Source organism: Fusarium subglutinans (genome assembly GCF_013396075.1).
Source record: "Fusarium subglutinans strain NRRL 66333 chromosome Unknown NRRL66333_c0000007, whole genome shotgun sequence".
In the NCBI taxonomy this organism is placed as follows: Eukaryota; Fungi; Ascomycota; class Sordariomycetes; order Hypocreales; family Nectriaceae; genus Fusarium; species Fusarium subglutinans.
Genome location: NW_023502070.1, coordinates 365,743 through 381,367, shown reverse-complemented (window position 1 = coordinate 381,367; position 15,625 = coordinate 365,743). Strand labels below are relative to the sequence as shown.

Sequence of the window (15,625 nt, the reverse complement as noted above, 5' to 3'; positions counted from 1 at the left end):
TTAGCGTTCAACTCCGGTGCAAGGCAGCGCCATAGCCGTGTAGGTGAACGAACCCTAAGAAGCATTATTGTCTCCGATGTTGGCCAAATCCTCAGTTACATCGATCAGGTTTCCGCTCGACTTCTAGAGGTATGGTCAGTGTCTCTTTTCGCAAAAGCCATTGCCGCTGCAGAATACATACCATATTCGATCCAGTTGACATAACATCATAGTTGAAATGGGCATCGTGTGGTATGGATGCGAGGCGGCTTGCCATGTCTTTCGAGGTGTTGACAGGAGGCGATTGTAGGCCGTTGCGCACCACTTGAGGCTCTCCAGGTGCGGAGACGGAATTCATTTTAAAGTTCGCCTACCTCGTGTGAGGCTTCTTTAGGGATACAGTGGCTAATAGGTGATATGTGAAGGAAATTAGAGTTGCTGTTGATGTTCTTGACACGATTCCCATAACCAGAACAAGAGGATGAAAGGTGAACAAACGAAGAGGAGTCCGGGGAGAGGCGACAAGATCAATGTGTCCGCAGTGGGGTAACATTGTTTACCAGCCTTGTTCTGCTATTCCGTCGTCATACGATGCGTGGAGTGATAGATGCCACTGGCAGAGATCCTGAGCTCGCAGTGGCAGCCGGATTCGAGGCATGGATGCAAGGCACACAGTAAGGCCCAGCAAACTCGCAGCCTAACCTTACCCCAACGGTGATATTTTCTTTTCTGGCACGCCTTGTTCTTCCGGGTAATGCAACATTGAAGTTCAGGTTGATCGAGAAGAGGGCTGTGGATAAGATTCACATGAGCCATGACTATAACAAGAAGTCTACTCCTGTAAGTGGTTCTTTCCTAGGTTCAATAATGTTCGTTAAGAAGTCGAAGACACTGCTACCGTTAGATTTAGGTAGCGCTTATTTCAACAGTGAAAATAGCAGTCTGGCTCCTTTTGATTCATGAACTTGCAAAGCTCTTAGAATCATTTGATGCTCTTGGTGGTTCTGGGTCGTTGGTCAGGCTTTGCTCCATGTCTCGTAATCGCAACCAACTAAAGAGTACTAATTATATCTATCGTGTTCCGCGAGGAGAGAGATTCTGAGAAATTGTGCGGCTTCATGGATCAAAGAACTCATCAATACCTAAGGTACTTGGTCCAAAGTCGAAAAGAGATGGCCAGGTCTCAAGTCCCTTCGCAATGAAACAAGTCCACATCGAGTCTCTCGCCACTATATTTTCATCAGGCAAAATCAGCGAGATAGTTCCTCACTTATTACATTACCAAAACTCACTAGCAACGTCCACGTGTGATGGTACAAGCGAGTGTTTTTAGCAACCTGAACACAGAGAAAGGAGGCGGTATCTCTCAATCGTATTCTATGAACACTGTTCTGAGACGTAGATGAACACCCGAGGCGCAAATGAAGCCATACACGCTGTCCAAGCCTTCCGAATTCTAAGAGTTCCTATGGCTCAGCGCATCATATACCGGTGTGCTTGGGAGAACTTCAACTTAAGATGCGATACATGATATGCGCAACAACTAGAGTATAGACGACACAAAACTCATTTATGTGAACATTATTAGATTGGGCACCCAGCTAAAGTTTTCCTCGATATCAGAATAAGGGGAGACTTCACGCCGCCAATTGTGACCATCGCCAGTCGGATTTTCCGTTTCCGGATACTCCGCTTCGTCAACATTTGCTCACGCTGTTACCTTTACACCTCTCTATATTGGTCACTGAGGTCTACAACTGTCTCGCGCGACTCTGAGCAGCAAATATTTGATCAAAATCAATGGATATCTCCCGTGATAAAGCCTCAAAAGTGGCTGGCGCTGCGAACATCATCTCAGAATTTGTTGCTCACGAGCAAGTCTGCACTCTGGCAGATCTGCAACGCACCCTCTTCGGCTTTTCAGCGACCAAGAAGCAGCTGAATGTCAAGACAAGCCCAAGTTCTGTGGCGGTGGTTGTTTTGTGCGGCTCTGCAATTTTATCAATTGTAGATACTGTCGTATCATCGGTGACGAAATTGGTAGAGGCATTGGGTAGGTTTTCATGGCGGGGACAGAGAAGATGAACGTTACTGATCTTACAAACGACTAATTCCTCTGTAGTAGATGAATCGGTTGTTCTGGTCATCACCGGTGGCATCGGGCATTCGACCCAATTGCTGTATGATGCTGTAGCTCGACATCCCAAGTACAATGGCATTTCTAGCCAAGTTCAGGGACAACCAGAGGCTCGGGTCTTCCAGGCCATTGTCGAGCAATTCTTCCACTTCGAAGTTGAAAATGACAACCCCATAACCACGGGAAAGCACCCAGCACAAAAGCTCACTATTTTGATCGAGGATGCCTCAACGAATTGTGCACTAAATGCAGTGTACACGAGAAAGGTATTAGACCAGCATGGATACACATCACCATGTTCTATTGTCGTCGCTCAAGACCCCACCATGTGTCGGCGTACGGTTGCTGCCTTTGAGCAAGTTTACTCTGATAAGATGGGTGGTACTCCTGTGTTTGCCGGCTGGCCAACCTTCGTGCCCAAGGTGTCGGTTCGAGCCTCTAGAGCTCAGAACCAAGCGGGCGGCCTCACTTCTTACTTGCGGTATGACATTGCTGAGTTTGATAAGAACCAAAACGAGGGTCTTTGGAGTATGGAACGACTGATGTCTCTACTTGTTGGCGAAATTCCACGAATGAGAGACAATGAGAATGGATACGGGCCACGAGGCAAAGGCTCGATCGTCCATATTGATATACCACAAGACGTCGAGGATGCATGGATTATACTTGGAGACACACTTGGCCAGGAGACGCGATAGCGAAGAGCACGTATAGGTCGAGTGAGGTTGATCAAACACATATACCAGAAATTGTCTCGGCTAGTTTCGCATACCCAGGCTTGAACCAACACCGTTATGTTGTGCTATGTTGTGCCTTAAGATGTCTATTTCAACTGAAACAACTCTCAACGTCGGGTTCAAACGAAAAAGAATGCTATTTCAATGTTCATCATTGCCTTGCTTCTGTTCCTCGATGGGACGAGATTGTCTTTACACCACTTAACAGTACATATTTGGAGTCTCGAGGATAGATTAGGCGACGGGTACATATATACAGCATCACTAACACAATTCAGAGCCACAGGACCAATAATATGGTATAAACGAGAGGTTTTCAATATCATAAATCGGCTTAATGTATTTGTTACTCTGTTTACAGTACAGCACAAGAGCAACAAGATCTACGCAGACATTCATTGTTAAGAGCGACTAATGCATCAGGTTTCTTCGAGAGAGTATTTGCAATGCATCTCCTAGTCTACGAAGTGTAGTGATACAATATCCTCGTCAATGAGATCACCGTAGACGTATGTAAGAGAGGTAAGCCAAAAGTCAGTGAGGTGGGAGGGTATTCCAAGGCACGCTGGCTCGACATCTACACTTTCGAGGACAGTGATTACCTCGTAGTAATTGCCCTTGTAGCTCAGTGGTGGAGATTGCACTTGTAGAGGGAATCCTTTTGATCCTTTTGCGAGAATTAGAAACTCCGCCTGTTTGTGGCTTCTTGTGTTCTAATTCTTGACTTCCATTTATCAAGACGCCTTTATAGCTCAGTGGTAGAGCGTTGCACTTGTAATGCAAAGGTCCATAGTTCAATCCTGTGTGGAGGCAACCTTTTTGCCTTCTTAGTCTTTTCTATGCCTCGTATCTTGATTTATGTATTATCACGTATGAATGTTATTTTGCCAAATAATATGCCCTAGCTCAGTCTTTGAACAAGTGCTCCGTAGTTCGTCTCAAAGGACTTATAGTAAGAGCTGCCAAGACATAGCTCAGTGGCATTGGAGATAAAGGTAACAGCCATTCTGCTTATCTCAGTTGAGACAGATGCCTATCACTGCAAGACCGAAGTTCAAGGTGTGCGAGTACTAACGTGGGTATCATTAAGGGTTTAGTTGAGGACGCGCAAGCAAGTACCTCGAATGAAGATAAAGACTATGATAACTTGATCGACTCCAGGCCGCTCATGTCCTCCTTTTCTTGTTTGGAGGACCGCCTTTTGTCTTCTTTCCCTTACTCTGCTTAGCTGCAGGTGCCTCTTCCTCTTGTTTGTCATCCTCTGCTTCAGAACCACCGATAGATATCACATCATCGTCGGCGCTATCACCATCACTATCTTCACCATCCACAGTAGCACCAAACGAAGGCTTTCTTGATCGTGCCTCCTCAGTGTCACTGCCGAAGCCTTCGAACTCTGATTCTTCATCGGAACCGTCAGGGCTCTCTTGCTCGGCCTTCTCCGCGGCTTCAGCCTCTCGTTGAAGCTGGGCTTCGGCAGAAGCATCTTCATCTTCAACAGTCTCTTCCTGCTTTCGCTTTCGAGGCATCTCTCCAAGTCTACCTTCACGGTTTCCAACCTTGCCGTTCGCTTCACCCTCGGTTTTTGGCGCTGGTGTAAACCATGGAATCTTGCCTCGCATGAAATCATTGAGAATCATTTTTGCTACACCATCCAAATCAGGCTCACCTCCACGGAGAAGTCTTCCAGCTTTGCGGGCCAGGAGCTCAAGAAATTCTGTAGAGTTTGTCCATCCCTTGAGCTCGTATGTCTTCTCCATGTGGTGCTGCTTGACCCGGTTCAACAGAGGCTGGATATACTGTTCCGGATGCTCAACCTTCTCCACGCGCACGACACCTCGAAGGACCAAGTCGGTGGGTGAATCAGTGCTTGACGGAGGAACAATTCCAGGACAGTCTATTAGGTAAATCCGCTTCATCAGGCTGACATATTGCCAGACCTTAGTCTCTCCTGGGATAGGAGCGACAGTGCAGACCTTCTTCTTAAGGAGAGTGTTGATGATGGAGGACTTTCCAGTGTTGGGTCCACCAATCAGTCCAACAGAGATCTGTTTTCGATCAGAATGGAGGGAGGAGAATTGTCGAAGTAGTTGAATGAGGGAACCCTTTCCGAAGGAGTTCGTAATGCTAGCGTGGAAAGCAAGAGTAGGGTACTCTTTAGAGAGACTTCGAACCCATCCAGCCTACATCGAATTAGTATTCGAACAAAGTTATAAAGAAAAGGAACATGAATTGCAAGCAGCAAGATGTTTGTGTCATCACTAAGAAGTATGCAATCGATGCCCCGCAATTGGTTAATGGCATAGGCAGACTTCAACTCAATCGGACACTTGGCCTGACTCATGATGGTAACCAAAACGGCACACATCAGCCGAACAACAAGACGTTGACGACAGTCGAGACTGGCGGTTATTCTCCCAATGTTATAACAGACAGGTCCCATGGTACATAAAGGGACAAATCCTGACAAAGAACATTGGGGTATAGCGGGGGGGGCATGAAGATATATAGAGAAAGAAAAGACTTACTGCTACACTGGTAGGGACCAGGTCACACTTGTTCAGGACAAAGATCAAGTGCTTGTGAGGGGCTTCTTCCTTGAGATACTTCTCAACGCTTAGACATCTTGTTCCAACGGGGTCTCGGGCATCGAGAACGTGGATAACCACATCTGAAGAATCGATAACCTTGTAAAGCTCGTTCCAGATTCGTTTGCTCTGACCCTTATCGAAAACAGGCTCAATCGACATAGTAAGAGGCTTTTCAGTGTCTCCAAGAGTCTCTGGATCACCTGATGTGCCGCTGAGAAGCTTCTGTTGTTCCAGCCTCTCACGATAGGTATCCATGCTCTTCTCGGTGTCACCAGCAAGGTCATCCAGGCTGCTAACACCAAGCTTAACTCGCTTGCGTTGCGCCTTAGGACCGAAGACCTCGGCGAAGGGAGAGGTCTCGACGGTCATCTTGGCCTTGTGCTGCTTGATGCCGTTCTCGGTGTCCTTTCCATCTCTGATAAGGCTCATGGGCAGCTTATTTGACTTGAGAAGAACTTGGTAGGGGTCGCGGGCCTTCTCATCCATAGCCTCACGAAAGGCGTTCAGGGTATCTTGAGAGACGACTCGGGTGTTGGTAAACCACTTGCGGTTCGGCTCGATGCGGGCGTTAGGAACGTCGCGCGACTGAAAGGAGGCAGCTTTGACAATCTTTCCCTCGGCATTTCTCTGCGCCTTGCCCTCCTTGTACATGTTAAGGTGCTTGACCTTCTTCGCATCGCGATAGAAGTTCTCTCCCTTAGTTCTGACATTGTTGAGGCCATCACCACCTTTACCCTGGCGCTCACGCCGGGTGGCCTCCTTCTTTCCAGTACCCATGGCGAAAAAATTGGCGGGAGTTAGTCGAGGATACTGGCGACAAAGAAAGACAAAGAGAGAGGATGAGGATGAACAATCCAGAAATTTATTCCTCCAGAACTTTTTTTTTCTTAGTAGGAAAAGGGCCCCACTAACTTCCTGCGGTGGTTGGTGGCGGGGCGTAAAATGCCAGGGGTCTCACGCGCGGAACCAAATAATCCGCAAATTTGATCCGACGTCGATTTTCTCAGTCTGGCGATTGATTCTGCAGAAGCCGATTCGACGACGGCGTTACGGCGTCAATTGCGATCTAACTCGAGCTCCTCAGTGCTCGACCTGGCCGACGCTCTTCTAAAAATGTCTTTTAGCCTCACGACTTCATGCCCGAGGGCGACTGCTCGTCAGTTCCTTTCGGCCTCAAGAGCCTTTTCCACTTCGGCTCAAGCTCTTGAACAAGTCCCTCCCGAGTCTCCCTCCTATATCCGCTTGCCTGCACCACCCCAGTCCGAAGAGAAGAAGCTTCCCCGGGTCAGAGGTCACCTCCCCGTACCTCGAGAGATCTTCCCTCGTATGGAGGGTGACCGCAAGATTCGAGCCGATTACATCAAGCAAACCGTTCCTAAGCCGGCCCACAAGCAAAAACCCAAGAACGAGACGCAAGAATGGAAGCAAACAATGGCCAACTCCCGTCGGCAGAACCTGGAAACTGGTTTGAAGGAACTTTGGGTACGAAGGAACCGTCGTGATGCTGTTCAGAACGAGCGTGTGAGCCACAAGTTTCTCGAGAACCACCGGGCTGTTAAAGCCCCAGAGCGAGAGGACGATCGCCTCACCCGTAGCACAGTGTTGAAGGCAGTTTTGGACACTAAGACATACCCTGACGCTGGACGCTTCGATCGTGCCAAAAAAAGCCGCGTCAAAGTCAAGGCCATTGAGGAAGCTAAGCGAGAGGCTCGCCGCGATGCGTTGATGGAGCTCTACATCAATGCATCCAACTTCATTGTCAATGAGAATGAGCTCAAGGAAGAGATCGAGACCATATTTGCCCAAGACTTCTTCCACAAGCAAGGCTTCGACATCGGCCGATATGGTTCAGCCCAGAACACATGGGACGTCTGGGGCAAGCCAACATCGATTGGCAACATGTTGGAAACCACAACAGGAGTATCCACCAAGATTATGGACTTTTACGAAACCGAGTACGACCGCTCCGTCAAGCGACAGAAGAGAATTGCCGAAGAGTTCACTGGTGGAAAGATGGAATAGATCATGCCTTTTGGGTTGTAAAAATAACTTGTACTTATGTATTACTGTAACTATGACAAATATCATGTCTTCTTGAAGCGGCCTACCACGGACTTATGTGTGCGTTCAAATTTTTCTTTAAAATGCGATTCTACATATATTGTGAGACTTGATACAATAATCCATGAAAGAACGAGAACGTGCCGCCATCCAACCAAACGCCCAGTATGACTCGAATGCCTGACACATCCTATGTATATTATCACCGCAAGCAATGACACTTGCATCGTTCCTTCAACTCTGAGGCCTTATAAAATGGCCAATCCCTCTATGCTGATTTATCGTCTTTCGACGAGCAAGAAATGCATAGCAGCGTAAGACAAGATGATAAAGACAGCAGCAAAAATACCCAAATTCCTGATGTCAGGCCACATGGCATTGTTGTTGAATCCAAAGGAGCTGAGGATGGCCGCACCAGGCACCGTGATATCCAGTCCATACTTGCTGTCCACGAGTGTAAGTTGAAGAACCTCATTGACAATAAGGGACTCGAAGCCGTAGTGGAAGATCGACAGCGTCTGGAGCCAAAGGGCACCCTTAGGAGTGGCATCGTGGTTCAGGAGGAAGCCAGCGAAAAGAAGACTGAAAAGCATGACCAAGCTGCCAATCAAGTTTGCGACTCCACCATCCTTGCAGACAATTCCAATAAAGAGACAAACAGCCGCAGCAGCCATGTTGAAGAGCACCAGCACCAATATAAAGTTGAAAAAGTGCGTTGAGTCTGCCACCAAGCCAGTCATAGGATATATTATGGAACCCATGAGGATGGGGGGAACGATTCGAAGAGGAATTATGTCGAACAGTACCTTGGCCGCAAAATAAGTGGCTGGCGCATAGTAGCCGTTGGCACGCTCGCGAACAAAAAGAAGTCGTTCAGTGGCGAATACGTTAAGACTTGTGAGTGTGCTGAAACCGAACAAAGCAAGCAGGAAGAAGAAGAGACCAAGTCGGTTCTGGAAGCCGGGGATGTCGTCTGTGAGACCATAGAAAAGGTATCCAGAAAAAACAGCTAGCACGATGGCGATGGCGAAATGGGTAAGCATCAACATCGGGTTTCGATACAAGTTCTTCCAAGTCCTCTGAGACAGAATGATGAACTGACGGAAGTAGCCAACTCGAGCATAGCCCTTTCCAACAGCACTGACATGAACATTGGGTCCGTCAACAGTGTAGCCATTTGCATTGGGGCCATTGGCATCTTGCGCGTTTTGAATGGCATGCTGAATCTCATCATGTGTTGATGAAGCAATTTCCGAGTGGACGAATGCACGTGTCATAATGTCGAGGTCCGTGCCAGTGGCTGCTGCTGGAGGTAAGTCATGAGGGTCGTCAAGGAGGGTTGCGGGAGTAGAGTCGACGGGGTTTTGATGAAGGCGGTAGGCACCATTGTCCTCACCTCCAGCATCTGAGGAGGCTGCAGTGTCAACCGTCTTTCTGCGTGTGAAGAGCTCGCGATCCTGGCGAACCTTGACCGAGTCTCTACGTCGGTTCTGAGGTCGACTCGAGCTGGCGTCGTCGTCTCCCGAAGTAGTGCCTGATATGCTTGCCACAGATTTGATAGCACGGGTGCTGCTTGGCCCAACACTGTTATTGTCAAGGCCGACAGTACCGTTATCAATGGATTGAGTGCTACCAGCATGCATGGTAAGGTCAACAAGATAATCAGCAATATTGAAACCAGGAGGACATTCGTAGCCGATTTCGTCGAAATAACTTTGACATTGGTTGAAAGGACCAGAGTAAACGGTGCGCCCCTGTGCTAGCAGCACGAGTCTGTCAAAAAGTGCCACAATATTAGATCGAGGTTGATGAATTGTGAAAATGACGGTTCGTTTGTATGTCTTCGCCAGAGTGACGAGACACTCAACCACATTGTACGCATTGTACGCATCAAGACCACTGGTCGGTTCATCGAGGAACAGGATCGAAGGGCTGGTGACCAGTTCGCAAGCAATTCCTACACGTCGCTTCTCACCGCCCGAGATACCACGCCCCTTACCCTCCTCAGATCCGATCAGGGAATCACGAATGTGATGAATGCCTAGTTCCTTTTCGACCTCAACCACACGTTGTTCTTTGGCAGCACGGCCCATATCGCGAGGAAGTCGAAGTAGAGCACTATTGAGAATGGTCTCATGAACGGTAAGGGTGGGGAGCATGGTGTCCTCCTGATCAACAAACCCAACAACATTCTTGTAATCATTATCGTTGACCTTCTCGCCGTTGACGTAAAAGTTGCCATTAACTTGTCCACGCTTGTTCTTTCGTGCGAGAATATCGAGGAATGTTGTCTTTCCTGCTCCAGACGCACCCATAATGGCGGTGACCTCTCCAGGCTTGCAAATACCACGGATTCCAGTAAGAATCTGTTTACCATTTAAAGTGTACGCAACATCGTCAAAGTAGAGGGAAGCGGGTTTGTGGTCGGTCATCAGTTTCGTACTCTCGTCATCTGAGTCCTCCAAGCGGATGGCTCCGTAGCTTAACTTACGCCTCGACAGATACCATGTCAAGATAATAACAGCAACCAAGAAGAGAGAGCAGCCCGCAATCACGCCGGCAATAAGCGGTGTGTTTATCTTCTTGACGGGACGCTTATATCCTGGAACCTCTGTCTCGTAGAGACATTCACCAGCGTGGCAACTAAGAAGAATGCTGGAGTCGCCAATCAGGGCTAGAATCAAGGCATCCATCTCGGGTTCTCTGAAAGCACAGTCGTGAGTACCGCCATGCTTCTGAGTACATTCGAATCGTCCTGGACCTTGAATAGATTGGTCAAGGAAGTCTGTGAGATCGATGGATCCATCCTTTCCGCAAAGCATCCGATCAGGAATACAACTGCAGCTGATCTTATTGCATTTGTAGGAAGTTGTGTTCTTCTCTTGCTCCCAATCGGCGCTCGAATCGCATTCGGAGAGATGGCAGTAGAAAGATTCGATAGCATCTACCCAAACTTCGCATCAAAGTTAGCAGCGTGCGCAAATGAGGAAGGTCCGAACACACATTGGAAATCGCAAGTCTGGTCCTCTTGTTTACATGTGAACGTGACTTCTGGTCGCTGCTTGCCGAGTAAAGACGTGATCTTCTCGTTGGTGACATCACAGATCTGATAGTTGTGGTTCACAACCTCACCATTCTGGTAACAGACACCGCCTTCGCCGGTTTCCATAAGTGCATTGCAAGCTTTATTGTCAGTACAGACGTTGCAATTAATGCCAGCCCAGCCCTCGTCGCAATCGCATGATGTGCCAGATCGCATTGGGCGGTCCTTTCCCTTGGGAAGTGAGCCGCACACTAATGGAGAAAGTCAGTTGAGGTTTATCTGATGATAACAGGGGGAGGTCGCACGTGGCTCGAGGCAATCATCACCGCCAAATCCCTCAGGACAGGCGCATTTTCCATTGAACTCATTACAGCCAGCGTATTGAGCACACGTGTGTGCAGGAAGAAGACAATTGAAACTATGAATATATCAGTATGGGCAATGTAACTTCGTGGGGATCAGGAATCGCATGGACGCACCAAGGAGGACAGCCATCTGGGCGATCACCCATGAGAGCTAGCTGTGCTCGTAGTTGATCGGCCTGAGAGTAAGTTGAGTTCGGGGAAGCCATGACCGGACCAGGCCAAAGAGCCAAGGCCCCCAGTAGGAGGCTCCTCAGAGAAGAAGGAGCCATAACTGCAGCGATGGGAACACGATGCAGTCTGGTGATAGAACAATGTTGATGTTGGAGGCTGGTTTGTTGAACAACCGACGCTTATGAGCGCGACCGGGATAAGCTGTTTCACCGAAGAGTGGCGCCCCGCGTTCCATTTAGGCAGGTACTGGAGATGTGCAGCTGGGCGTAGGGTAAATTATGAGTGGCTGGTATAGCCGCTAAATATGGGTCCCTTGACTCGATAAAGCTATCGGGAAGGCATGACAACTAGGTAACTTGACTTCTTGAGCCGGATTCAGCCAATGGAAAATATTCGTCTTCCCACGTATCGAATATCCCTGATGACAAGCCTTCTATGCGCGTATGGACCGAAGATACAGTGTCATGGGGGTATTCCATGCGCTGACACGCATTTGCGATTCAGGTATAGATCTGACGTCACTAACTGGAGCTGATGATAAGTCTAACTGTCTTGATCTCCAACTGTAATCATGACTATACATCAGTAGACATCCATGATTCACCACCTACCAGCACTGGGCAGAAAATGTCGACATATACTGCTTACTGTTAGTCCAAGGTCTCGCCCTCTTAAAATTTCCCAGATTATGAATGCTTAGCACGTCTTGTGGTTACGGAGTACTCCCTCAACAAACCTCGCTACCCTATGCTTCTTTTTTTCTTCTTCTTTTCTCAGTCATTCTGTTATAGACTAGATACCATACAGCAGCAAAAACATTAATATTCGTATTCCGTATCACGGATCACAATTAATATGCTAATAGTGTTGCAATACTACGCCAGGCCACAAAACTACTCTTCCACCTTAGACGGGATTGATGTCAGCAGACAGAACGTAGATGACATGTCATCAACAATCATGCTGATACTGTTACATCGATACGGCCACGTAACATGCAGTGCTCGATTGCCCCAACTATAAATATATATCAGCCAATAGTTGAGTTGAAACATGAAATGTTATAGCGATTGTCGAACTGTCTCATGACACCTTACACACCATGACCTATGATAATGACTGCCGGGAAACGCTATCCACGGATACTTTCGCCATACAAACCTTCTAAGTAACTCAAATTAAGATACCAGAAGATACTGCACTAAGATCATAAGGTGACCTACAATGACACTTAACCTGGTATCCAAATGTGATGGAAGCTAAGGTACTTTGAGGTTTTATTAGCGGTGCCATCCCCAGATTTTACCCCTGTCCTTCTCGATCAAGCTTTGCGGGGAAGCTCTCAGGCAGCTTATCATCATGACCAGCAACCACTGCCACCACCTCATTATTGCACACAATAGACTCACCGAGGTACTCATAGACCCCTATGACAGTGGCTCATAGCCAATTTTCCTACCAGATAAGGGAATCCATAGTTGGTTGCCCAACTTGACAAAGTAAAAGGCGTTTATGACGTTGAATGGCACTTCGAGACAGAAGGGCGTATGAATGTGGGGCTTATCAGGTCCACCAACCTTGAAGTCAGCATTGAATCAGTTCAAAAGGAGTAGGTACTATTTAAAAGGCCGATACCGCCATCGATAACTGTGACAAGAATCATAATCGGCCAGGCATACGAATCTAACCACATCTAAGGCTTCATCAGAATGGTTCGAATTGCACCTTTCGCTGTTGAACAATGGATGGACGAGTATGAGACAACTCCTGGGGTCCTGAACGTTGCTGAGACGTGTGCTGCGTCTGTATCGATTGACGACTTGGTCGGCATGTGCAAAGACCCCAGAGCACAAGGTCCCATTGATACGAGCCTCAAACTTACATACGGACCTATCCCCGGCTCCAACGCATTAAGAGAAAGAATAGCTGCCCAGTGCAGCACTGAAGACACAAAACTTATTGCAGAAGATATTGTTGTTACACAAGGGGCGATCGGTGCCAACTTTCTGGCCCTGTATAGCCTCGTTGGGCCAAATGATCACGTAGTTTGCGTTTATCCGACATACCAGCAGCTATATGAGGTCCCGCGAAGCATTGGAGCTGAAGTCTCATTATGGAAGCTGAAGGAAGAAGAGAGCTTCGTTCCCAACGTGGATGAGCTGATCAAACTCATTCGAAAGAACACAAAGGTGAACATTTTCAAGCGGTACAAAGAAATGGTTACTTACTGTTGTGCTAGATGATCATTATAAACAATCCTAACAATCCCACCGGTGCACCTATCCATAACAGCGAACTGGGGCGCATTGCTCAAATAGCAAAGGAGAAAGGCATCATCCTGTTATCTGACGAAGTCTATCGCCCACTCTTTCATGGCGGGGCCTCTGGTCAAATTGACATACCGAAGTCTGCTACGACCTTAGGTTATGAAAGAACGATCACGACGGGATCCATGTCCAAAGGATATGCTTTGGCTGGGATTCGGGTCGGCTGGATTGCAAGCAAGGACAAGTCCATCATCTCAACCATCATGGCCGCGCGAGACTACACCACAATCAGTGTTTCCCAGATTGACGACCAGGTCGCGAGATACGCCTTATCGCCAGCAGTTCTCCCTTCTTTAGTTGATCGCAACTTGAGCCTGGCGAGGAACAATGCGAAACTGGTCAAAGAGTTTATCGGACGCTATAAGGCCGTATGTTCCTGGGTAGAGCCCACGGCCGGGACGACAGCATTTGTTCGTTTCATCAAGAATGGTCAACCCATAAACGATGTTGACTTCTGCTTGGACCTGCTAAGCAAGAACAATGTCCTGTTTGTGGCAGGTTCGAAATGCTTTGGGAACGACGAGGACTTTAAGGGATATATAAGAATGGGGTATGTCTGTGAGACACATGTTCTAGTCGAGGGGTTGAAGCGATTGGGTGCTTACATTGACGCCAACTTACTACAGTTGCCTACCTAAGTAGCCCAGAGGTAACACAATTGCTTCCACTGAATCTCGCATTTGGTTCATATCGAACAGCATTAGATAAAGTGACCCCGAGTTGCACGGATCAGCGGCATTTACAACTCAACTTGGCCAAGAAGGCGTCGTCAGCTGGTAGGTCAGTTCAACGGGTTGTGCAAATACTCGCACGGCAACACGGAAAGTGGGAGAAGGCAAGTGTTGATTGCTACACGACAGGAGACAAGGGTCAAATCCAACCATTTGGACGGACAGATCGACCATTTTGTTTTCAGAATGTTAATTGATCTGCCAGGTACAGTCTCCAAACCTGCACTCTAATTCGATAGTGACGATGATCACTTCTTGGCAGCTCTTCTTAGCCTGCGAGCATGTACAGATCTTGTATTATATGTACCAAGAGCTCTAAGAGTTTTGATATTTAGTAATTTTCAAGTCGGTAATTACAACACGCCGTGATAGCCGTACCTTTCTACAAGAAGCAAGGTGTAAAGCCAAAATGATCCATGGTACCTTGAATAAGTGAGATACTTAGTTAGGGCAGTAGAAATTTCGACGCTGACGAGTGTTCTTAGCTTCCGATCAAACCTAGGCACCTTACCTTACCTTATGGAACTTTAACTGACAGAATATTTAATTAGCACTGGGCTTCGTAAGCCTCGAACAACTTCTAAACTACTAGGTAGTTGGTACCCGCCCACTTAGCGCATCATCCCACGGATCCTTGGATTTGCAGCTGAGGGATGACAAAAAGCGCGAGACAGAAACGGCCACTACCACAAGCTCATTGCGTCTTGTGTTTTGTTTCTGCCCATCATCCCAGTCCAGAGAGACGCTGACGACTCACCCTTTTTAGCGCAAGGGTCAACGAGACATCTTGGCGCTACAGCGTGCACGCACTCAATGGAAGTCAAGAGGCAAGTTTCCGAGTTGGTAACAGTTTTGCTAGTGATCCAAGTGGGAAAGTCCCGAGTCTGGTCTGGTGTGCTCGTCGTTTGTTACCAAGCTTGCGTGGCCCCCCCGTGCCGTTTCTTCCACTTCACCCATCATCTCCTGTCAATCGACAATCTTTCGCTCATTGTTAACCCTGATTCGTTACGTCGTTTTCCTTTCCACCCTTGTTCTTTTTATATTCTCCAAGAATTCCCCTCTTTCATCAGTTGCATTAACATACATACAGGCAGTTGCAGCTGTCCCAGGCTCCACCACATCTGTCCTATCTTTGGGTCTTTTACCCAGCTGGCGTTTCTTGCGACATCCTGTTGTGTCCTATGTCCTAGCGCAACCAACCTAAGGTAGCTTATTAGATGTTAAGCGCTTCTTTGCACTACCTCGCCCTTCAAACAAACCGATACCTATCGACTTAACCCAACTCAACTCCTGTCTCAAATCCTTACCCTTTCACCTACTTATTCATACACAAAAGGCACTTGCCATTTTACAGTATTCTTACATCTCAGTTGGTTGGCCCCGCGCCTTTTCGCCTTATGGAGGAGGGTGGCGTTACTCCGTTCAACGCCATTCCTGAACTCATCTCTTCCTGGCTCTTGCCTGCCTCTCCCTCGTGGCTGCA

The 15,625-nt window shown here is 47.8% G+C and overlaps 5 protein-coding genes across 5 annotated transcripts; 3 read left to right on the top strand and 2 right to left on the bottom strand.

Moving 5' to 3' along the window:
* Window positions 1–1,779: 1,779 nt before the first annotated feature.
* Window positions 1,780–2,814, top strand: FSUBG_1429 (DUF218 domain protein; the record flags this gene model as incomplete). The annotated part of the gene is made up of 2 exons (XM_036679096.1): window positions 1,780–2,032; window positions 2,102–2,814. The coding sequence occupies 2 exons, from the start codon at window positions 1,780–1,782 to the stop codon at window positions 2,812–2,814; spliced, it is 966 nt and encodes a 321-aa protein (XP_036543139.1).
* A 1,205-nt stretch (window positions 2,815–4,019) lies between these two features.
* Window positions 4,020–6,221, bottom strand: FSUBG_1428 (nucleolar GTP-binding 2; the record flags this gene model as incomplete). The annotated part of the gene is made up of 2 exons (XM_036679095.1): window positions 4,020–5,036; window positions 5,382–6,221. 2 exons carry the CDS (start codon window positions 6,219–6,221, stop codon window positions 4,020–4,022), a joined length of 1,857 nt encoding a protein of 618 aa, XP_036543138.1.
* A 336-nt stretch (window positions 6,222–6,557) lies between these two features.
* On the top strand, window positions 6,558–7,466 carry FSUBG_1427 (uncharacterized protein; the record flags this gene model as incomplete). The annotated part of the gene is made up of 1 exon (XM_036679094.1): window positions 6,558–7,466. The coding sequence occupies one exon, from the start codon at window positions 6,558–6,560 to the stop codon at window positions 7,464–7,466; it is 909 nt and encodes a 302-aa protein (XP_036543137.1).
* Window positions 7,467–7,783: 317 nt separating this feature from the next.
* Window positions 7,784–11,182, bottom strand: FSUBG_1426 (ATP-binding protein cassette subfamily G (WHITE) member 2; the record flags this gene model as incomplete). The annotated part of the gene is made up of 4 exons (XM_036679093.1): window positions 7,784–10,449; window positions 10,509–10,799; window positions 10,854–10,966; window positions 11,028–11,182. The coding sequence occupies 4 exons, from the start codon at window positions 11,180–11,182 to the stop codon at window positions 7,784–7,786; spliced, it is 3,225 nt and encodes a 1,074-aa protein (XP_036543136.1).
* A 1,611-nt stretch (window positions 11,183–12,793) lies between these two features.
* Window positions 12,794–14,049, top strand: FSUBG_1425 (aspartate aminotransferase; the record flags this gene model as incomplete). Its single annotated transcript, XM_036679092.1, has 2 exons — window positions 12,794–13,273; window positions 13,324–14,049. The coding sequence occupies 2 exons, from the start codon at window positions 12,794–12,796 to the stop codon at window positions 14,047–14,049; spliced, it is 1,206 nt and encodes a 401-aa protein (XP_036543135.1).
* Between the last annotated feature and the right edge of the window lie 1,576 nt (window positions 14,050–15,625).